The 16,278-nt window shown below is 66.4% G+C and overlaps 1 protein-coding gene across 1 annotated transcript; it reads left to right on the top strand.

Moving 5' to 3' along the window:
* The first annotated feature begins 448 nt into the window (after positions 1-448).
* Positions 449-14,152, top strand: LOC122098918 (epiplakin-like). Its single transcript, XM_042669455.1, has 2 exons — positions 449-491; positions 5,216-14,152. The coding sequence occupies exon 2, from the start codon at positions 5,262-5,264 to the stop codon at positions 14,040-14,042; it is 8,781 nt and encodes a 2,926-aa protein (XP_042525389.1). The 5' UTR covers positions 449-491; positions 5,216-5,261; the 3' UTR covers positions 14,043-14,152.
* Positions 14,153-16,278: the final 2,126 nt, after the last annotated feature.

The following is a 16,278-nucleotide window of genomic DNA, read 5'->3' on the forward strand; positions in this document are numbered from 1 at the left end:
ACACACACACACACACACACACACACACACACACACACACACGGAAAGTCTCCTTTAGGGAACTAAACCCAGCACGCGCGCGCGCACACACACACACACACAGGGAAAGTCTCCTTTAGGGAACTAAACCCAGCACACACACACACACACACACACACACACACACACACACACACACACACACACAGAGGGAAAGTCTCCTTTAGGGAACTAAACCCAGCTCCCAGCAGGTCTGCATTTCCCTTGCAAACTCCGTTCAAAGCCGGGGCACACAAAGGTCGCTCCGCCCCCACCCTGCATTCTTCTGCTGTGACTGTGACTCCTGGGGAAGGGCCAGCCTCCCGGCAGCTCCGGCACCTGCCCGCCCCACCTGCCTGCCACCTCCAACGCAGGGCGGGGCCGGAGGATTTAAACTTGGGAGCGGAGCGAGCTGCAGACAGACCAGGAAGGCGGACCTGAGCTTGCCGGGGGGAGACCCTAGCTGAGCGCAGGTGAGGACTGGAGGGGCCGGTGGGGACCGCCGTGCGGCAGGACGGGAGCACAGGGCAGGAGGCCCCGCAGGAAGCTCTGAGGGCTGCCAGAGGCGGCACCCTGGAGCCCGGCCGCTGGCTGCTACACGGGGGGCGGCTGCAGCCCCCATCCTGAGGTAGGGAAGGGTGGAGCCGCTGCAGCCCCCATCCCGGCTGCCACAGCCGGACAGCAGGCCCTCCATCCTCACCGCAAGACTAGGCCTTCCGCGGAGCTGGCTGGCACCTGTGGCAGAGACAGGCCCACGGACCCAAGGGCCAGAGGCTCGGCTTGGGCAGGGGCGGGGCTGAGCCGGCAGGAGCTGCCCACTTCTGCCAGCCCGTCTGTTATCTCTGGACCTTGGGAGGCAGAGGCGGAGGCTGGTGGAGCCAGAGGGGCCCTGACCCTTGACCCCACTCAGCCTCCTCAGGCCAGCCTTGCCTGGTGAGCTGTGTTCTTAAGCCAGCTGCTCACCGTGGGGCAGAGGCCAAGCTCTGTCCCTCGTGTGAGCTGAGTGTGCCCGGCCTCCCTGCTCAAGGTGACAGCCCACGGGTCCTTGCCGGCCCTTACTGGGCTCACCCGGCCCAGGCCCAACCACCCCGGGCCTGCCCACTGGCCTCGGGAACGGCTCTTCACTGTGCTGGGGTGCCGGGGCCCTGAGGTGGAGCTGCAGAAGCAGGAAGAGCTCCCTCCGCTCTGCTGCCTGGGCTACAGGGATCTGCTCCACCTCCCTTCCCCAGCCCGAAGCCCACAGCTCTTCACAGCTCACTCACACCCGCAGCCTCTCCCTGGGACAGATTCTTGGCCTTGGTCTCCTGTCCCTCCCCAAGCTGTCTTGTGGTGGAGCCTGCTCTGGATACCCCTCTGTGTCTTCCACAGTCAGACCCAGACGCAGGCGGCTCCTCCTATATCTTCCTGTGGCAGCCCAGGCCAGAGCAGGACCTGAGCGTGACATCTGGGCCAAGCTCACAGGCCAGCTGACGGAGCAAAGCGCCAGCCAGCCCGGCCGCACGCCAGAGCTCGGCGGCCGCCCGCCCCGGACTCCCTCTCGCCCGCTCAGCCAGCTCAGCGGCTGCCCTCCCTGAATCTCCTCTTTGTCCAGGGAACGCACGTGGCTTCCCTGCCCAAGCTCAGGTTGGCACTCTGGCTTCCCACCCAGGCAATGCCTGCTCCACAGCACACGGGGCGTCTGGCCTGATTGTCCAGGCCACGCTGTGCCCAGCTGGCCATCCTGGCCCCTCCTATGGTCCCAGTGTGGAGCTTCGTCGAGGCTGGGCAGTGGCCGCTTGTCCTCCACCCCTCACCCTGGCAGAGGTCAGGGGCCGCAGGGCCCCACCAGGCCAGCGTCTTTCACGTGTGCCTGGGAGGCAGCGGTGTGGGAAGGGTGGCCACGGTGCTGGGCGGGCGGGAAGTGGTCTCCATGGGTCACTACAGAGTGGCCCAGGAAGCCTCATGGAACAGAAGGAGGAGGGAGGGAGGCAGGGCGGAGGGAGGGAGGGGACACTGCCCTGCTGTGCTGCGTGCCAGCCCCGAGGCTCATGGCCGCACTGGCCCTGAGCCGGCCTCCAGAGAACACAGGCCCCTTGCTCAGAAGTGCAGAGGAGGAAGGTCTGGATGGCTAGGCTGTCCGTGGCTCAGGTCTTGGTGCTAACCACCCATGGCCCTTCCTCGGCGATCCAGAGTGGACATTCTTGACCTTCGGCATATCTGCCGGCGTGGGCTTGCTGGACGTGGCCAGACCCTCTTCTGAGCGTCCTCTCCGGTCAGTGTGGCTGCGCGTTCCCTTTACTGTAAGATAGCCGCTCCCTGCAGGTGGCCATTCCCACCCCCTTGCTGTGGGCGCTGCCTTCCTGGTGGCTTCTCCTCCAGAGACCCTGGAGCTGGGCTCCCATCAGGCATGGATGGCGGTGGCCGCCTGGCAGGTCCTGGCTTGCAAGATGGCGCCAGGGGTCACCTGGGAGGCAGTGTCCCCACCGTGCCTGCAACCCCGGCAGGCCGGGGGCCTCCACGGGCAGCGCCCTGTGCCCGGGGGCCTCCGCGGGCAGCGCCCTGTGCCCGGGGCCTCCGTGGGTAGCGCCCTGTGCCCGGGGGCCTCCACGGGCAGCGCCCTGTGCCCGGGGGTCTCTGCGGGCAGCGCCCTGTGCCCGGGGGCCTCCGCGGGCAGCGCCCTGTGCCCGGGGGTCTCCGCGGGCAGCGCCCTGTGCCCGGGGGTCTCTGCGGGCAGCGCCCTGTGTCCGGGGCCTCCGTGGGTAGCGCCCTGTGTCCGGGGCCTCCGTGGGCAGCGCCCTGTGCCCGGGGCCTCCGTGGGCAGCGCCCTGTGCCCGGGGCCTCCGTGGGTAGCGCCCTGTGCCCGGGGGCCTCCGTGGGCAGCGCCCTGTGCCCGGGGCCTCCGTGGGCAGCGCCCTGTGCCCGGGGGCCTCCGTGGGTAGCGCCCTGTGCCCGGGGCCTCCGCGGGTAGCGCCCTGTGCCCGGGGCCTCCGCGGGCAGCGCCCTGTGCCCGGGGCTGCCCCCGTGGGCAGCGCCCTGTGCCCGGGGCCTCCGCGGGCAGCGCCCTGTGTCCGGGGCCTCCGTGGGTAGCGCCCTGTGCCCGGGGGCCTCCGCGGGCAGCACCCTGTGCCCGGGGCCTCCGCGGGCAGCGCCCTGTGCCCGGGGCCTCCGCGGGCAGCGCCCTGTGCCCGGGGCCTCCGCGGGCAGCGCCCTGTGTCCGGGGCCTCCGCGGGCAGCGCCCTGTGCCCGGGGCCTCCGCGGGCAGCGCCCTGTGTCCGGGGCCTCTGTGGGTAGCGCCCTGTGCCCGGGGCCTCCGTGGGCAGCGCCCAGTGCCCGGGGCCTCCGCGGGCAGCGCCCTGTGCCCGGGGGCCTCCGTGGGCAGCGCCCTGTGCCCGGGGCCTCCGCGGGCAGCGCCCTGTGTCCGGGGTCTCCGTGGGCAGCGCCCTGTGCCCGGGGCCTCCGCGGCCTGGCTTCCGGGGAGACAAGAACCCCACAGCCGTCCAGCTGGTCATTCTCGGGCGTTGGTCATCTTTTCCTGAAATTTGGTTACTTAGCAACAATCCCCATCCTCCCGTTCTCCCCTACGTTCTTCCACCAGGCTGCTCTGCGTCCTGAGGCCCCACCCTTGCCAGAGCAGGGCTCACTGCTAGGCCGGGCTGGGCCAGCCGGGGTGGCCGCTGCTGCCCTCCTGGATCCTCGTGAACACCGGGGCATGTGCAGCAGGCCCGTGGCGGGAGGGAGGCCGGATTTTGTCAGGGAAGAGATCCCGAGAGCATTTGGATACGGATGTGACGGCTGACTCGCTCCGCGTCGCGTTGCACCCCAGGAAGCTGGCAGGGCGGCGATTCCTGAGGGCGCTGCCGGGGGCTGCCTGCCCCGTCCCCGGCCAGGCAGCGGCGTGCGCCAGGTTGAATGTGCCGGTGAGGCCACTGTTGGCTGCCCCCCCACCCCCCCGCTCTGGGATGACTGTGCCTGAGCACGAGGGTTTGGAAGGGCCTCGAGCGGTCAGAGAAGGCCGTGCCACGCGACGTGGCGGCCCGGCGGTACAAGCAGGAGGGCCGTGGGGCGGGACAAGCTCTGAGGAGTCAGGGAAGGGTTCTCACAGGGCCCTCGTGGGCTTGAGGTAGACGGGGTGGGCCAGCGCACAGCTGTGCCCTTCGGAGTGAGCCGCGAGGGGGCACTGGAGCCCCCGGGCCACCGCGTGCGCAGGTGTGGGGCACCTGGATTGCCCGTGCCCGGCGGAGGACACGGGCAGGCCAGGACCACCGGGCAGGCATGGACGGGCCAGGGGCTCCGATCCACCGGCTACACAGCCAGAGCCAAATTGGTGGTGGAGGAGTCCCCACGTCCCGGGTAGTGGGGTCCAAAGTGCACTTCGAGTCTCCAGGCGGAGCCTGTGCGGGGGAGGGAAGGCCGGGGCCTCTCTGGACCCTGCGTGTGAGCCAAGGCCGGAGGGTGTGGCCCGACTGCTGAGCCCAGAGAAGGTTCCAGCAGTGCTGAGGCTCTGGGCCCAGAGGGAGAATGTGGAGAGCCTCAGAGCCCTGTGGGGAAGGCGGGCACTGGTGGGGCCGGAGCGGGCGGGGCAGGCCACCCCGACAGCTCTGGGGAGGACCCTGGCTCCTCCAGCTCCAGGGCCCAGGACTGGCACTGGCTGCCCGCCCCCCCATCTTACCAGGACACTAGGTTCACCAGCCCGGGGCCAGGCTGTGCCCTGTGAGCTCATCTGTTACATTCACAGATCCTCTTTCCAAATAAGGCCATGGCTGCGAGTCCTGCCACTTAGGACTTTGAGCTATCTTTTTGGGCAATCCATGCAACCCGACTTGGAAGGTGACGGGCTTGGGTAGAGGTGGCTGGAGGAGGCCAGCATGGGACCAGACAGCCAGGGCTAGATGGGTGGGTCAGAGGCTACGTGGGGCATCAGGAGACCCCGGCTCCTCCGCCCTGGGAGGCTGGGGTAGAGGTGTCAATGCCTCCCCGGGAAGACACCTCTCGTCCTGAAAGGCGGCTACCTGTGTTTTGTGAGCTCGCTGGGCAGCCTCTCGCGCCTCAGGGCACCCCAGCGCGGAAGCCTGTGGTCCGGGGGACTGGTCCACGTCCTCTGTCACCCAGAGCCGGGGCACTGCTCAGGGACATTCTGGGGCTCTGCTGGCCTGGCTGGGCCCCACCCCAATCTCTGCGCATTGCCTCGGCCCTGACAGAGCCTTTCTGTTCCTCTCAGGTCACCGGTGGACCCCAGGAAAGTTCCGCACAAGCCGCCGTGTGCCATGAACGGCCGGATCTCTCCTCCTCTCGGCGTCCTGGCCTCAGGTGGCACGGAGCGGGCCGCTGCCCCGCAGGATGGGAAGGCTGTGTCGGGAGTCAGCGCCCCCTCCGGGGGGGCCTCCCCGCCCACCGTGGCGAGGAGCATTGCTGGGGTGTACCTGGAGGCCTCGGGGCAGACCCAGGGCGTCTACGAGGCCATGAAGCAGGGCCTCCTGTCCGAGGGGCTGGGGCTGGCTCTGCTGGAGGCTCAGGCGGCTACCGGGGGCCTCGTGGACCCTGCCCAGGGCCGGCTGCTCCCTGTGTCTCAGGCCCTGCGGCAGGGCCTGGTGGGGCTGGAGCTGAAGGAGAGGCTCCTGGCTGCGGAGCGAGCCGTCACCGGCTATCCCGACCCCTACGGGGGCAGGAAGCTGGCCCTTTTCCAGGCCATCAGAAAGGAAGTTGTAGACGAGGCCCGTGGGAGGAGCTGGCTGGAGGCCCAGCTGGCCACCGGGGGCCTGGTAGACCCCACCCGGGAGGGGCGGGTAGATCCCGAGCAGGCCTGCCAACAGGGGCTCCTGGACCGGGAGACATGGCATGCGCTGACCGAGCCGGAGCCTACCCTGGATGCCGCCACTTTCACAGACCCCAATACCCTCGAGCCCCTGCCCTACCGCACGCTGCTGGGCAGGTGTGTGCAGGCCCCGCGCGCAGGGCTACGCTTGCTGCCCCTCAGGACTGCCTTCCGCACGCTGGCAGGGGCGGCCAGCGTGGCTGAGCTGCGGGAGGCTGGGGTCCTGGATGAGGAGCTGGCTCAGGGCCTGAGAGAGGGCACGCTGGCCGCGTCAGAGGTGAGCATGCACCCCGAGGTGCAGCGCTACCTGCAGGGGACCGGCAGCCTGGCGGGGGTGGTCCTGCTGCCCCAAGGCCTCAAGAAGAGCTTCTACCAGGCCATCGCCGAGCACTTGGTTCCCGAGGGTGCCGCGCTGCAGCTCCTGGAGGCCCAGGCTGCCACCGGCACGCTGGTGGACCCAGCCACGGGCCGGCGGCTGCCGGTGCCCGACGCAGTCAGGGCCGGCCTGGTGGGCCCTGAGCTCCACGAGCCACTCCTGGTGGCGGAGCAGGCGGTCACGGGCTACCAGGACCCCTTCAGCGGCTCCCAGATCCCTCTCTTCCAGGCCATGAAGAAAGAGCTGATCGACCGGCCCCTGGCCCTGCGCCTCCTCGACGCACAGCTGGCCACGGGTGGGCTGGTCTGCCCAGCCCGCAGGCTCCGGGTGCCCCTGGCAGCCGCCCTGCGCTTCAGCTGCCTGGATGAGGAGACCCAGCAGGCTCTCTCACAGACCCCTGGCTTCTCTGACCCCAGCGCACATGGCCGCCTGCACTATGGGCAGCTGCTGGCTCGCTCCGTCACCGACCCCGAGACGGGGCTCGCCCTCCTGCCCCTCCCGGGGGCGCCCTGCGGGGGGGCGCCCCACGGACCCACGTTCATCGAGCACCGCACCCGGCAGGCCCTGAGCGCAGCCACCACCACTGTGGCCGCCGGCCGGTTCCAGGGCCGGCCCGTGTCCCTCTGGGAACTGCTCTTCTCGGAAGCGGTGCCCGTGGAGCGGAGGGCAGCCCTGGCACGGCAGCACCAAGAGGGGACCCTGGCAGAGGAGGAGCTGGCCGCCGAGCTGAAGACCATTGTGACGCAGGCGGCGGCCACTGCCAAAGTCACCTTCACCGGGCTGAGGGACACCGTGACGCCTGAAGAACTTCTGAAAGCCAAGATCATTGACCAGGAGCTGTTCCAGCAGCTGGAGCAGGGGCAGGCCTCCGCCCAGGACGTGGGCGGCCTGGCCACAGTGCAGAGGTACCTGCAGGGCACGGGCTGCATCGCAGGCCTGCTGCTGCCGGACTCCCTGGAGCGCCTCAGCATCTACGAGGCACGCGGCCGGGGGCTCCTCCGGCCCGGCACGGCCCTCGTCCTCCTGGAGGCCCAGGCCGCCACGGGCTTCGTCATCGACCCCAGGGAAAACAAGAAGCACTCCGTGGAGGAGGCGCTGCGGGCCGGCATCATTGGGCCCGATGTGTTTGCGAAGCTGCTGTCGGCCGAGCGCGCGGTCACCGGCTACACCGACCCCTACTCCGGGGAGCGGATCTCCCTCTTCCAGGCCATGCAGAAGGACCTCATCGTCCGGGACCACGGCATCCGCCTGCTGGAGGCCCAGATCGCCACGGGCGGCATCATCGACCCGGTGCACAGCCACCGCCTGCCCGTGGACGTGGCCTACCAGCGCGGCTACTTCGACCAGGTGCTGAATTTGATCCTCTTGGACCCTTCCGACGACACCAAGGGCTTCTTTGACCCCAACACTCACGAGAACCTGACCTACCTGCAGCTGCTGGAGCGCTGCGTGGAGGACCCGGAGACCGGGCTGCGGCTGCTGCCGCTCAGCCGGGCGCGCCCCCCGCTGGTGGACGGCCCCACGCGCCAGGCCTTCCAGAGCCTGCTGCTGCCCGTGCGCCATGGCCGCTTCCAGGGGCAGCGGGTGTCCGCGTGGGAGCTGATCAACTCCGAGTACTTTGGCGAGGCCTGGCGGCGGCGGCTGCTGCAGCAGTTCCGGCAGCGCAGGGTGACGCTGGAGCGGGTGGCGCAGCTGCTGCAGGACGAGTCGAGGAGGTGGGCGGACGTCACGCTGCCTGCGCTGCGGGGCCGGGTCACAGCCTACCAGCTCCTGGAGGCCCGCATCATTGACCAGGAGCTCCTTGACCAGGTGCTGGATGGCAGACTCAGCCCCGACGCCCTCTTCCGCATGGACGGGGTCCGCCGGTACCTGCAGGGCTTGGGCGTGGTGGGCGGGGTGCTGCTCCAGGCCTCCAACCGGCGGCTCAGCATCTACCAGGCCATGAAGCAGAAGCTGCTGCCGCCCGGCGTGGCCCTGGCCCTGCTGGAGGCCCAGGCGGCCACCGGCGGCCTCCGGGACCCCCATAGTCGGGAGGCCCTGTCAGTGGAGGAGGCTGTGCGCCGGGGGGTGGTGGGGCCAGAGGTGCACGGCAGGCTGCGGCGGGCCGAGGACTCCCTCACGGGCTTCAGGGATCCCTTCTCTGGGAAGAGAGTGTCCCTGTTCGGGGCCATGAAGAAGGGCCTGGTCCCTGTGGATCGGGCCACCCGCTTGCTGGAGGCCCAACTGTCCACCGGAGGGGTCATCGATCCCGCCGGCCGCCACCACCTTCCCACACCCGTGGCTGTCCAGCGTGGCTGCCTTGACCAGGAGATGGAGGCGGCTCTGTGCAGCTCCCCCGAGACGTTCCCCACGCCGGACGGGCAGGGGCTCACCAGCTACGCCCGGCTCCTGGAGCAGAGCCCCTGGGACGAGGCCTCTGGCGTCCGCCTCCTGCCCCTGCCTGAAGAGGCCCCTCCGGTCCCCACCGACGCGCAGGTCCAGCAGACCCTGCAGGCCACCCCCGCAGACGGGGACGGGGACAGGTCCCTCTGGGACCTGCTCGCCTCCTGCCACTTCACGGAGGAGCAGCGCCGGGGCTTCCTGGAGGCGGTGCGGGTGGGGAAGCTGTCCCTGCCGCAGCTGCGGGACGTCCTGAGCAGCCGGGTGAGGGAGTCGGAGCTGCTGGCCCGCGCCCGCATCGCAGTGCCGGGTCCCCGGGGTGAGGTCCCCGCCGTCTGGCTGCGGGACACGGGCATCATCACCCAGGACGCGTTGGAAGCGCTCGCCGAGGGCACGCAGTCACCAGCCGAGGTGGCGGAGCAGCCCGCCGTGAAGGCCTGCCTCTGGGGTACCGGCTGCGTGGCCGGTGTCCTGCTCCAGCCCTCTGACGTGAAGGTGAGCATTGCCCAGGCCACTAGAGATGGCCTCCTCCCCGCAGGCCTGGGCCGGAGGCTGCTAGAAGCGCAGGTGGCATCTGGCTCCCTGATCGACCCGCTGACCGGCCAGAGACTGCCGGTGGAGGAGGCCGTGAGGGCGGGCCTGGTGGGCCGTGAGCTGAGCGAGCTGCTCAAGCAGGCCGAGAGGGCCGTGGCGGGGTGCACGGACCCCTACTCGGGGAGCGTGCTCTCCTTGTGGCAGGCCGTGGGCAAGGGGCTCGTGCCCCGGAGCGAGGGCCTGCCCCTCCTGCAGGTGCAGCTGGCCACGGGCGGGGTGGTGGACCCAGCGCACGGCGTGCACCTGCCCCAGGCGGTGGCCTGCAGACTGGGGCTCCTGGATGAGCACACTGCCCAGGCGCTGACGGCCCCTGAGGAGGACAACAAGTTCTTCTTCGACCCCAACACTCGGGACAAGGTCACGTACCAGCAGCTCCGGGAGCGGTGTGTGCGGGATGCGGCCACCGGCCTGTGGCTCCTGCCGCTCCCCGAGGACGCGGTGCTGGAGGTGGACGAGCACACAGCCGTGGCTCTGAGGGCCATGAAGGTGCCGGTCAGCAGCGGGCGGTTCCAGGGCCGCAGCGTGGCGCTCTGGGACCTGCTGTGCTCCGAGTACGTGGGTGCCGACAGGCGGCGAGAGCTGGCGGCACTCTGCTGCTCCGGCCGCGCCACGGCCCTGCGGCAGGTGGTCAGCGCTGTAACGGCCCTGGTGGAGGCGGCAGAGACCCAGCCCTCGCAGGCCGCCACCTTCCCGGGCCTGCGGAAACAGGTGTCGGCCAGGGATCTGTTCCGATCGCAGCTGATCAACAAACAGACTCTGGATGAGCTGAGCCAGGGGAAGAAGACGGTGCAGGAGGTCACTGCGATGGAGAGCGTGCGGCGGTCCTTGGAGGGAGGCAACTTCATCGCCGGAGTCCTCGTCCAGGGCTCGGGGGACAAGATGAGCATCGCAGAGGCCCTGCGGAGGGGTCTCCTGCGGCCTGGCACCGCCCTGGTGCTCCTGGAGGCCCAGGCCGCCACGGGCTTCATCATCGACCCTGTGGAGAACCGGAAGCTGACCGTGGAGGAGGCTTTCCAAGCAGGGATGTTTGGCAGGGAAACATATGTGAAGCTGCTGTCGGCCGAGCGCGCGGTCACCGGCTACACTGACCCCTACTCCGGGGAGCGGATCTCCCTCTTCCAGGCCATGCAGAAGGACCTCATCGTCCGGGACCACGGCATCCGCCTGCTGGAGGCCCAGATCGCCACGGGTGGCGTCATCGACCCGGTGCACAGCCACCGCCTGCCCGTGGACGTGGCCTACCAGCGCGGCTACTTCGACGAGGAGATGAACCGCATCCTGGAGGACCCGAGCGATGACACCAAGGGCTTCTTCGACCCCAACACGCACGAGAACCTGACCTACAGGCAGCTGCTGGAGCGCTGCGTGGAGGACCCGGAGACCGGGCTGTACATGCTGGAAGTGGGGAAGAGAGGAGAGGCCTGCGCGCACATCGACGAGGCCGCGAGGCAGGCTCTGCGCTCCAGAGCAGTGGACATGCACGTGGGCAGGTTTGCTGGGCAGACCGTGTCTGTGTGGGACCTGCTCTCTTCTCAGTACTTTACAGAGGGCCGGAAGAAAGAGCTGCTGCAGGAGTACAAGACCCAGAAGGTGAGCCTGGAGGAGCTGGTGGAGGTTCTCACCAGGACAGTAGAGGGAACCGAGAGACAAAACCAAGCCATCACGGTGGCAGCCATCCGCCAGGACGTGACCGCAGCGGAGCTGTTCAACGCTGGGGTCCTGGATAAGAAGAGTGTGGACGCCCTCCACAAGCAGGACCTCAGCCCCCTGGAGCACGTGAGAGCATTCCTGGAGGGCTGCGGCTGCATTGCCGGGGTGATCGTACCCCTCACCCAGGAAGTCCTGACCTTTGAGGAGGCCGGCCGGGCCGGGCTTGTCCCCGCAGGGTTTGCTGCTCAGATGCTTGAGGCCCAGGCAGCCTCTGGCTTCCTGATGGAGCCCCGCACCCACCAGAGACTGACTGTGGACCAGGCCGTGGCCCGTGGCATTGTGGGTAAAGAGTTTCAGGAAAGGCTGGTGAGGGCTGAGAAGGCCGCCACGGGCTATGAAGACCCAGCCTCCGGGGAGATAATCCCGCTGTTCCAAGCCATGCGGAAGAAGCTGGTCGGGCAGGAGGAGGCCCTGAGGCTGCTGGAGGTGCAGATGGCCACCGGGGGCGTGATTGACCCACGGCACCACCACCGGGTCCCACTGGAGACAGCCTACAGGCGCGGCTGTCTGCACAAGGACATGCTGGCCCTCCTTACCGACCAGAGACACATGAGGAGAAGGTTTGTGGATCCGAACACACAGGAGAAGGTCACGTACAAAGAACTCCAGGACAGGTGCCAGCGGGAGGAGTCCGGCTGGGCGCTGTTCCCACTGGTCAAGGATGTGAAGGACGCAGACTACGTGGATGAGGACACCAGGAAGGCACTGGAGGCCGAGCAGGTGGAAATCACCGTGGGGAGATACAAAGGCCAGCAGCTGTCAGTGTGGCAGCTGCTGAACTCTGAGTATGTGAGGGAGGACAGGAAGCTCGAATTGGTTCGGCTGTACAAAGGAGATACGGCACGGGCGCTAGAGAAGGTCGTGCAAATTATCCTCCAAATGATTAGTGAGAAGGAAGCCAGAGGGAGAGAACTGTGGTTCAGGGGCATCAGAATGCAGGTGACCGCGGGGGAGCTGCTGAACTCCACCATCATCTCCAGGCAGACTCTGTCAGACCTGCAACAGGGCAAGTGCACAGTGCAAGAGATTGAAAAGAAGGCAGACATCAGGCGCTACCTGGAGGGCACCGGCTGCATCGCGGGCATCCTGGTGCCCGTGCCCGGGGAGCCCGGCCGCCAGGAGAAGATGAGCGTCTACCAGGCCATGTGGAAGGGCGTGCTGCGGCCCGGCACCGCCCTGGTGCTCCTGGAGGCCCAGGCGGCCACGGGCTTCATCATCGACCCGGTGCAGAACCACAGGCTGTCGGTGGAGGAGGCCGTGGCCGCGGGCGTGGTGGGCGGCGAGATCCGGGAGAAGCTGCTGTCGGCCGAGCGCGCGGTCACCGGCTACACCGACCCTTACACCGGGGAGCCGATCTCCCTCTTCCAGGCCATGCAGAAGGACCTCATCATCCGGGACCACGGCATCCGCCTGCTGGAGGCCCAGATCGCCACGGGCGGCGTCATCGACCCGGTGCACAGCCACCGCCTGCCCGTGGATGTGGCCTACCAGCGCGGCTACTTCGACGAGGAGATGAACCGCGTCCTGGAGGACCCAAGCGACGACACCAAGGGCTTCTTTGACCCCAACACGCACGAGAACCTGACCTACAGGCAGCTGCTGGAGCGCTGCGTGTGGGACCCGGAGACCGGGCTGTACATGCTGCAGCTGGCGGGCCAGGGCTCCGCCGTGCACCAGCTGGGCGAGGAGCTGCGGGGCGCCCTGCATGACGCCCGCCTGACTCTCACCTCGGGCCGCAGCGTGTCGGTGTGGGAGCTCCTGTTCTACAGCCAGGTGCCGGAGGCCGTGCGCCAGGACCTGCTTCTCCGGATGCAGGCGGGCACGCTGACCGTGCAGGACGCGAGCGCCAGCCTGACCTCGCTGCTGGCCCAGGCCGAGGACCGGCGAGCAGCGCTGAGCGAGGTCACCATGGAGGTCAAGGTGGGCAGCCTCCAGGGACCTGCGGTGCCCGTGTGGGACGTGCTGGCGTCTGGCGATGTGAGCCAGGCCGCCCGAGAAGAACTGCTGTCCCAGTTCAGGTCAGGGGCACTGGGCCTGCCCGCCCTGACCCGCAGGCTGACCACCATCCTTCAGGAGGCCCAGGAGGACGTACCCAAGACAGGGTGCACAAGACCCAGCCGGCAGGGGCCCGGCTCTCAGCCTGGGTCGGGGGTCAGTTCCTCGGGGCTTTCCCTAGCAGGGACCGAGGCTGAGGCCACCCACGGGCAGCAGGAGCAGGCTCTGCGGGCAGTCACCGTGGAGGTCCGCTCAGGTCCACTGCGGGGCCAGTCTGTGTCCGCATGGGACATCCTCTTCTCTGCGTACCTGAGCCAGACCCACCGTGATGAGCTCCTGGCCCAGCTGGCCACCGGCTCCCTGCAGCCAGCCCAGCTCACCTCCATCCTGGCCCAGCTGGTGGAGGAGACTGAGGCGCGGCTCAGCAAGGTGAGCTTCCGCGGCTTGAGGCGCCAGGTGTCTGCGTCCGAGCTGCACACCTCGGGGATCCTGGGTCCCGACACCCTGCGGGATCTGGCCCAGGGCACTGCAACCCTACAGGAGGTGACGGAGATGGACACAGTCAGGCGCTACCTGGAGGGCACCGGCTGCATCGCGGGCATCCTGGTGCCCGTGCCCGGGGAGCCCGGCCGCCAGGAGAAGATGAGCGTCTACCAGGCCATGTGGAAGGGCGTGCTGCGGCCCGGCACCGCCCTGGTGCTCCTGGAGGCCCAGGCGGCCACGGGCTTCATCATCGACCCGGTGCAGAACCGCAGGCTGTCGGTGGAGGAGGCCGTGGCCGCGGGCGTGGTAGGCGGCGAGATCCGGGAGAAGCTGCTGTCGGCCGAGCGCGCGGTCACCGGCTACACCGACCCCTACACCGGGGAGCGGATCTCCCTCTTCCAGGCCATGCAGAAGGACCTCATCGTCCGGAACCACGGCATCCGCCTGCTGGAGGCCCAGATCGCCACGGGCGGCGTCATCGACCCGGTGCACAGCCACCGCCTGCCCGTGGATGTGGCCTACCAGCGTGGCTACTTCGACGAGGAGATGAACCGCATCCTGGAGGACCCGAGCGATGACACCAAGGGCTTCTTTGACCCCAACACGCACGAGAACCTGACCTACAGGCAGCTCATACAGAGAGCCACCGTGGACCGGGAGACCGGGCTTCTGTTCCTCTGTCTGTCCCAGCGCTGAGGAGTGTTTTCTTTTTTCCCTCTCACTTGATGAGATGTGACAATAAAGCTACATTTTAAAAAATGTTTTCATTCTTCCTATCTTGATTCTTGGATCTTTGTATTCCATTAAATGTTGGCCATCAATATTTATGAGCTGTAAGTCGTCCTGGTTTACAGTACTTTGTCTCTTTCTCTTCTCAGTCCAATTTTGTTCTTTGTGTTCTTTCTCCTGGCTGTGGCCTGTGCCTGTGAACACTTCTGTTTCTTTGTTGGTGTGCCCTGATTTTCTCCCTGATCTCAGTGTGGGGGTGCCTCTCTGCCCGCCTGTCACCCCGGGATTCCAGCCAGTTGGAGCGTGATTTTTCAGTAAATGCATTTCTTTCTTTGATAGAATGACGTCCCCGTTCTGAACGACATCATGTCTCTCCTGCTGCCCCTGTCTGTCAGCAGTTTGGCTGCGCTTGGGCTGTGGTTGTGTTTGGCTATGGTTGGCCTGCACTTGCTCTGAGTCTCACTTGGCACTGGAGAGTGGCCCCCAGCTGCCCGGGTCTCTGTGTCCGGCCCAGCACTGGACGACACTCCCCCCCCCCCCCCCCCGCCCCGCTCCCGGCCCTGGGGTTGATGTGCTTCATTTTGGAACAGGGCCTTAGGAATCTATTTGCTGGGAAATGTGTATGGATACATAGAAATCTTATGTTTTTGTTTTCTTTTTAATTTTTTTTTTTTTTGGTCGGTTGTGGGGGTTGAACTCTGGGCCTGGGTGCTGTCCCTCAGCTCTTTAGCTCAAGGCTAGTGCTCTGCCACTTGAGCCACAGCACCACTTCTGGGTTTCTGATTTGTGGTGCTTAGGAATTGAACCCAGGGCCTCATCATGCAAAGCAAGCGCTCTACCACTGAGCCACCTTCCCAGCCCCTGTTTTTAATTGAAAATAAAGTAGCAGTGTTTGGGCGCAGGGTTGACAAGGGAGAAGAGGGAAGGGCCTTAGTCTGACAAATATCCTCATGCTGTGAGAGACAGAGCACAAGAACCATTTCCTTTTAGCTCCCTTTTTTACTAACTCATATTATTAACGGGGGTGGGGGACTCCATATTACATCTCCACACACCTTTACACTGGGACACAATCAATAATCGCTTGCTTTTGGTATTAAGATTTTTTTTTTACAATTTTTGGGAGGGTTTTTTTCGGTTGTGGGGCTTGAACTCTGGGCTTGGGCGCTGTCCCTGCGCACTTCAGCTCAAGGTGAGCGCTCTACCACTTGAGCCACAGCGCCACTTCCGGTTTTCTAGTGGTTTATTGGAGACAAGTGTCTCATGGACTTTCCTGCCCAGGCTGGCTTTGAACCGTGATCCTCAGACCTCAGCCTCCTGAGTAGCTAGGATGACAGGTGTGAGCCACTGGTGCCTGGCTCTTGTTTACAGTTTGTTTTGGCAGTGCTTGGCCTAAACATAGCTACACGCTTCTCGGCTGTATAGACCTCAGAGCCACAGGGTCAGCCCTGGTTTCCACGGGTTGTGTTTACCTCTGGGTTTCCCTTCCTGCCTGGGTGTGCCCCCCGCCCCCCCCCGCCCCCCCCACCCAGGGCGGTTCCCTTGCTCCCCCCCCTCATCCCCCACACCCCTCCACACCCCCCTACATCCCCCTCCCCCCCAGGGCAGTTCCCTTGCTCCTCCGGTGACACATCTGGTTTCCTTCCATGGAAAAGCAGCTGCAGAGACTTTGCTGCCTACTTTGTTCTGGAACTGTAAATCCACCCCCTCTCAGCCTCACAAGTAGCTGGGGTCACAGGCATGAGCCATCAGCATCTGACTTTGAGTTCAGCTTTTTGAAGGCTCATCTCCAAAACTATGAATTCTTAACATGAAGATTAAATAAGGTAAACAGCAATGTCAAGCCTTGGGCAACGTAGCGCTCTGTCAGCGTGGTCTTCACAAGGCTGTGGTTCCGTTGTGGGAGTCTAGGTCCCCACTCCTGGTCCCCACAGCACGCAGAGATCCTGTGGACCTGAAGTGGGCCATGGACACACTGCCATTGGTCAATTTCCTTTCCCCAGACTTGTTTGTGCTAGTACTAGGGACATTGAGTCGTTGGCCGATCGTTTGTATGTTTCTGTAGCCTCCCGGGGCGCGCTGGACTCCCGTCAGCCCTGCGAGGCCGACGGCGTCCTGGGCCAGGGTGCCTCCTGGTCAGGTTTGGACTGTGTGGCCACCTTCCGAGGCAGTCTTCCCCACATCCATTCTCTTTCAAACTCCA

The sequence above is a fragment of the Dipodomys spectabilis genome, unplaced genomic scaffold (assembly GCF_019054845.1).
Source record: "Dipodomys spectabilis isolate Male_0828 unplaced genomic scaffold, ASM1905484v1 ptg000495l, whole genome shotgun sequence".
Lineage (NCBI taxonomy): Eukaryota > Metazoa > Chordata > Mammalia > Rodentia > Heteromyidae > Dipodomys > Dipodomys spectabilis.

Coding starts and splice junctions, on each gene's coding strand:
- LOC122098918 (XM_042669455.1), top strand. CDS start 5,262: ATGAACGGCCGGATCTCTCCTCCTCTCGGCGTCCTGGCCTCAGGTGGC.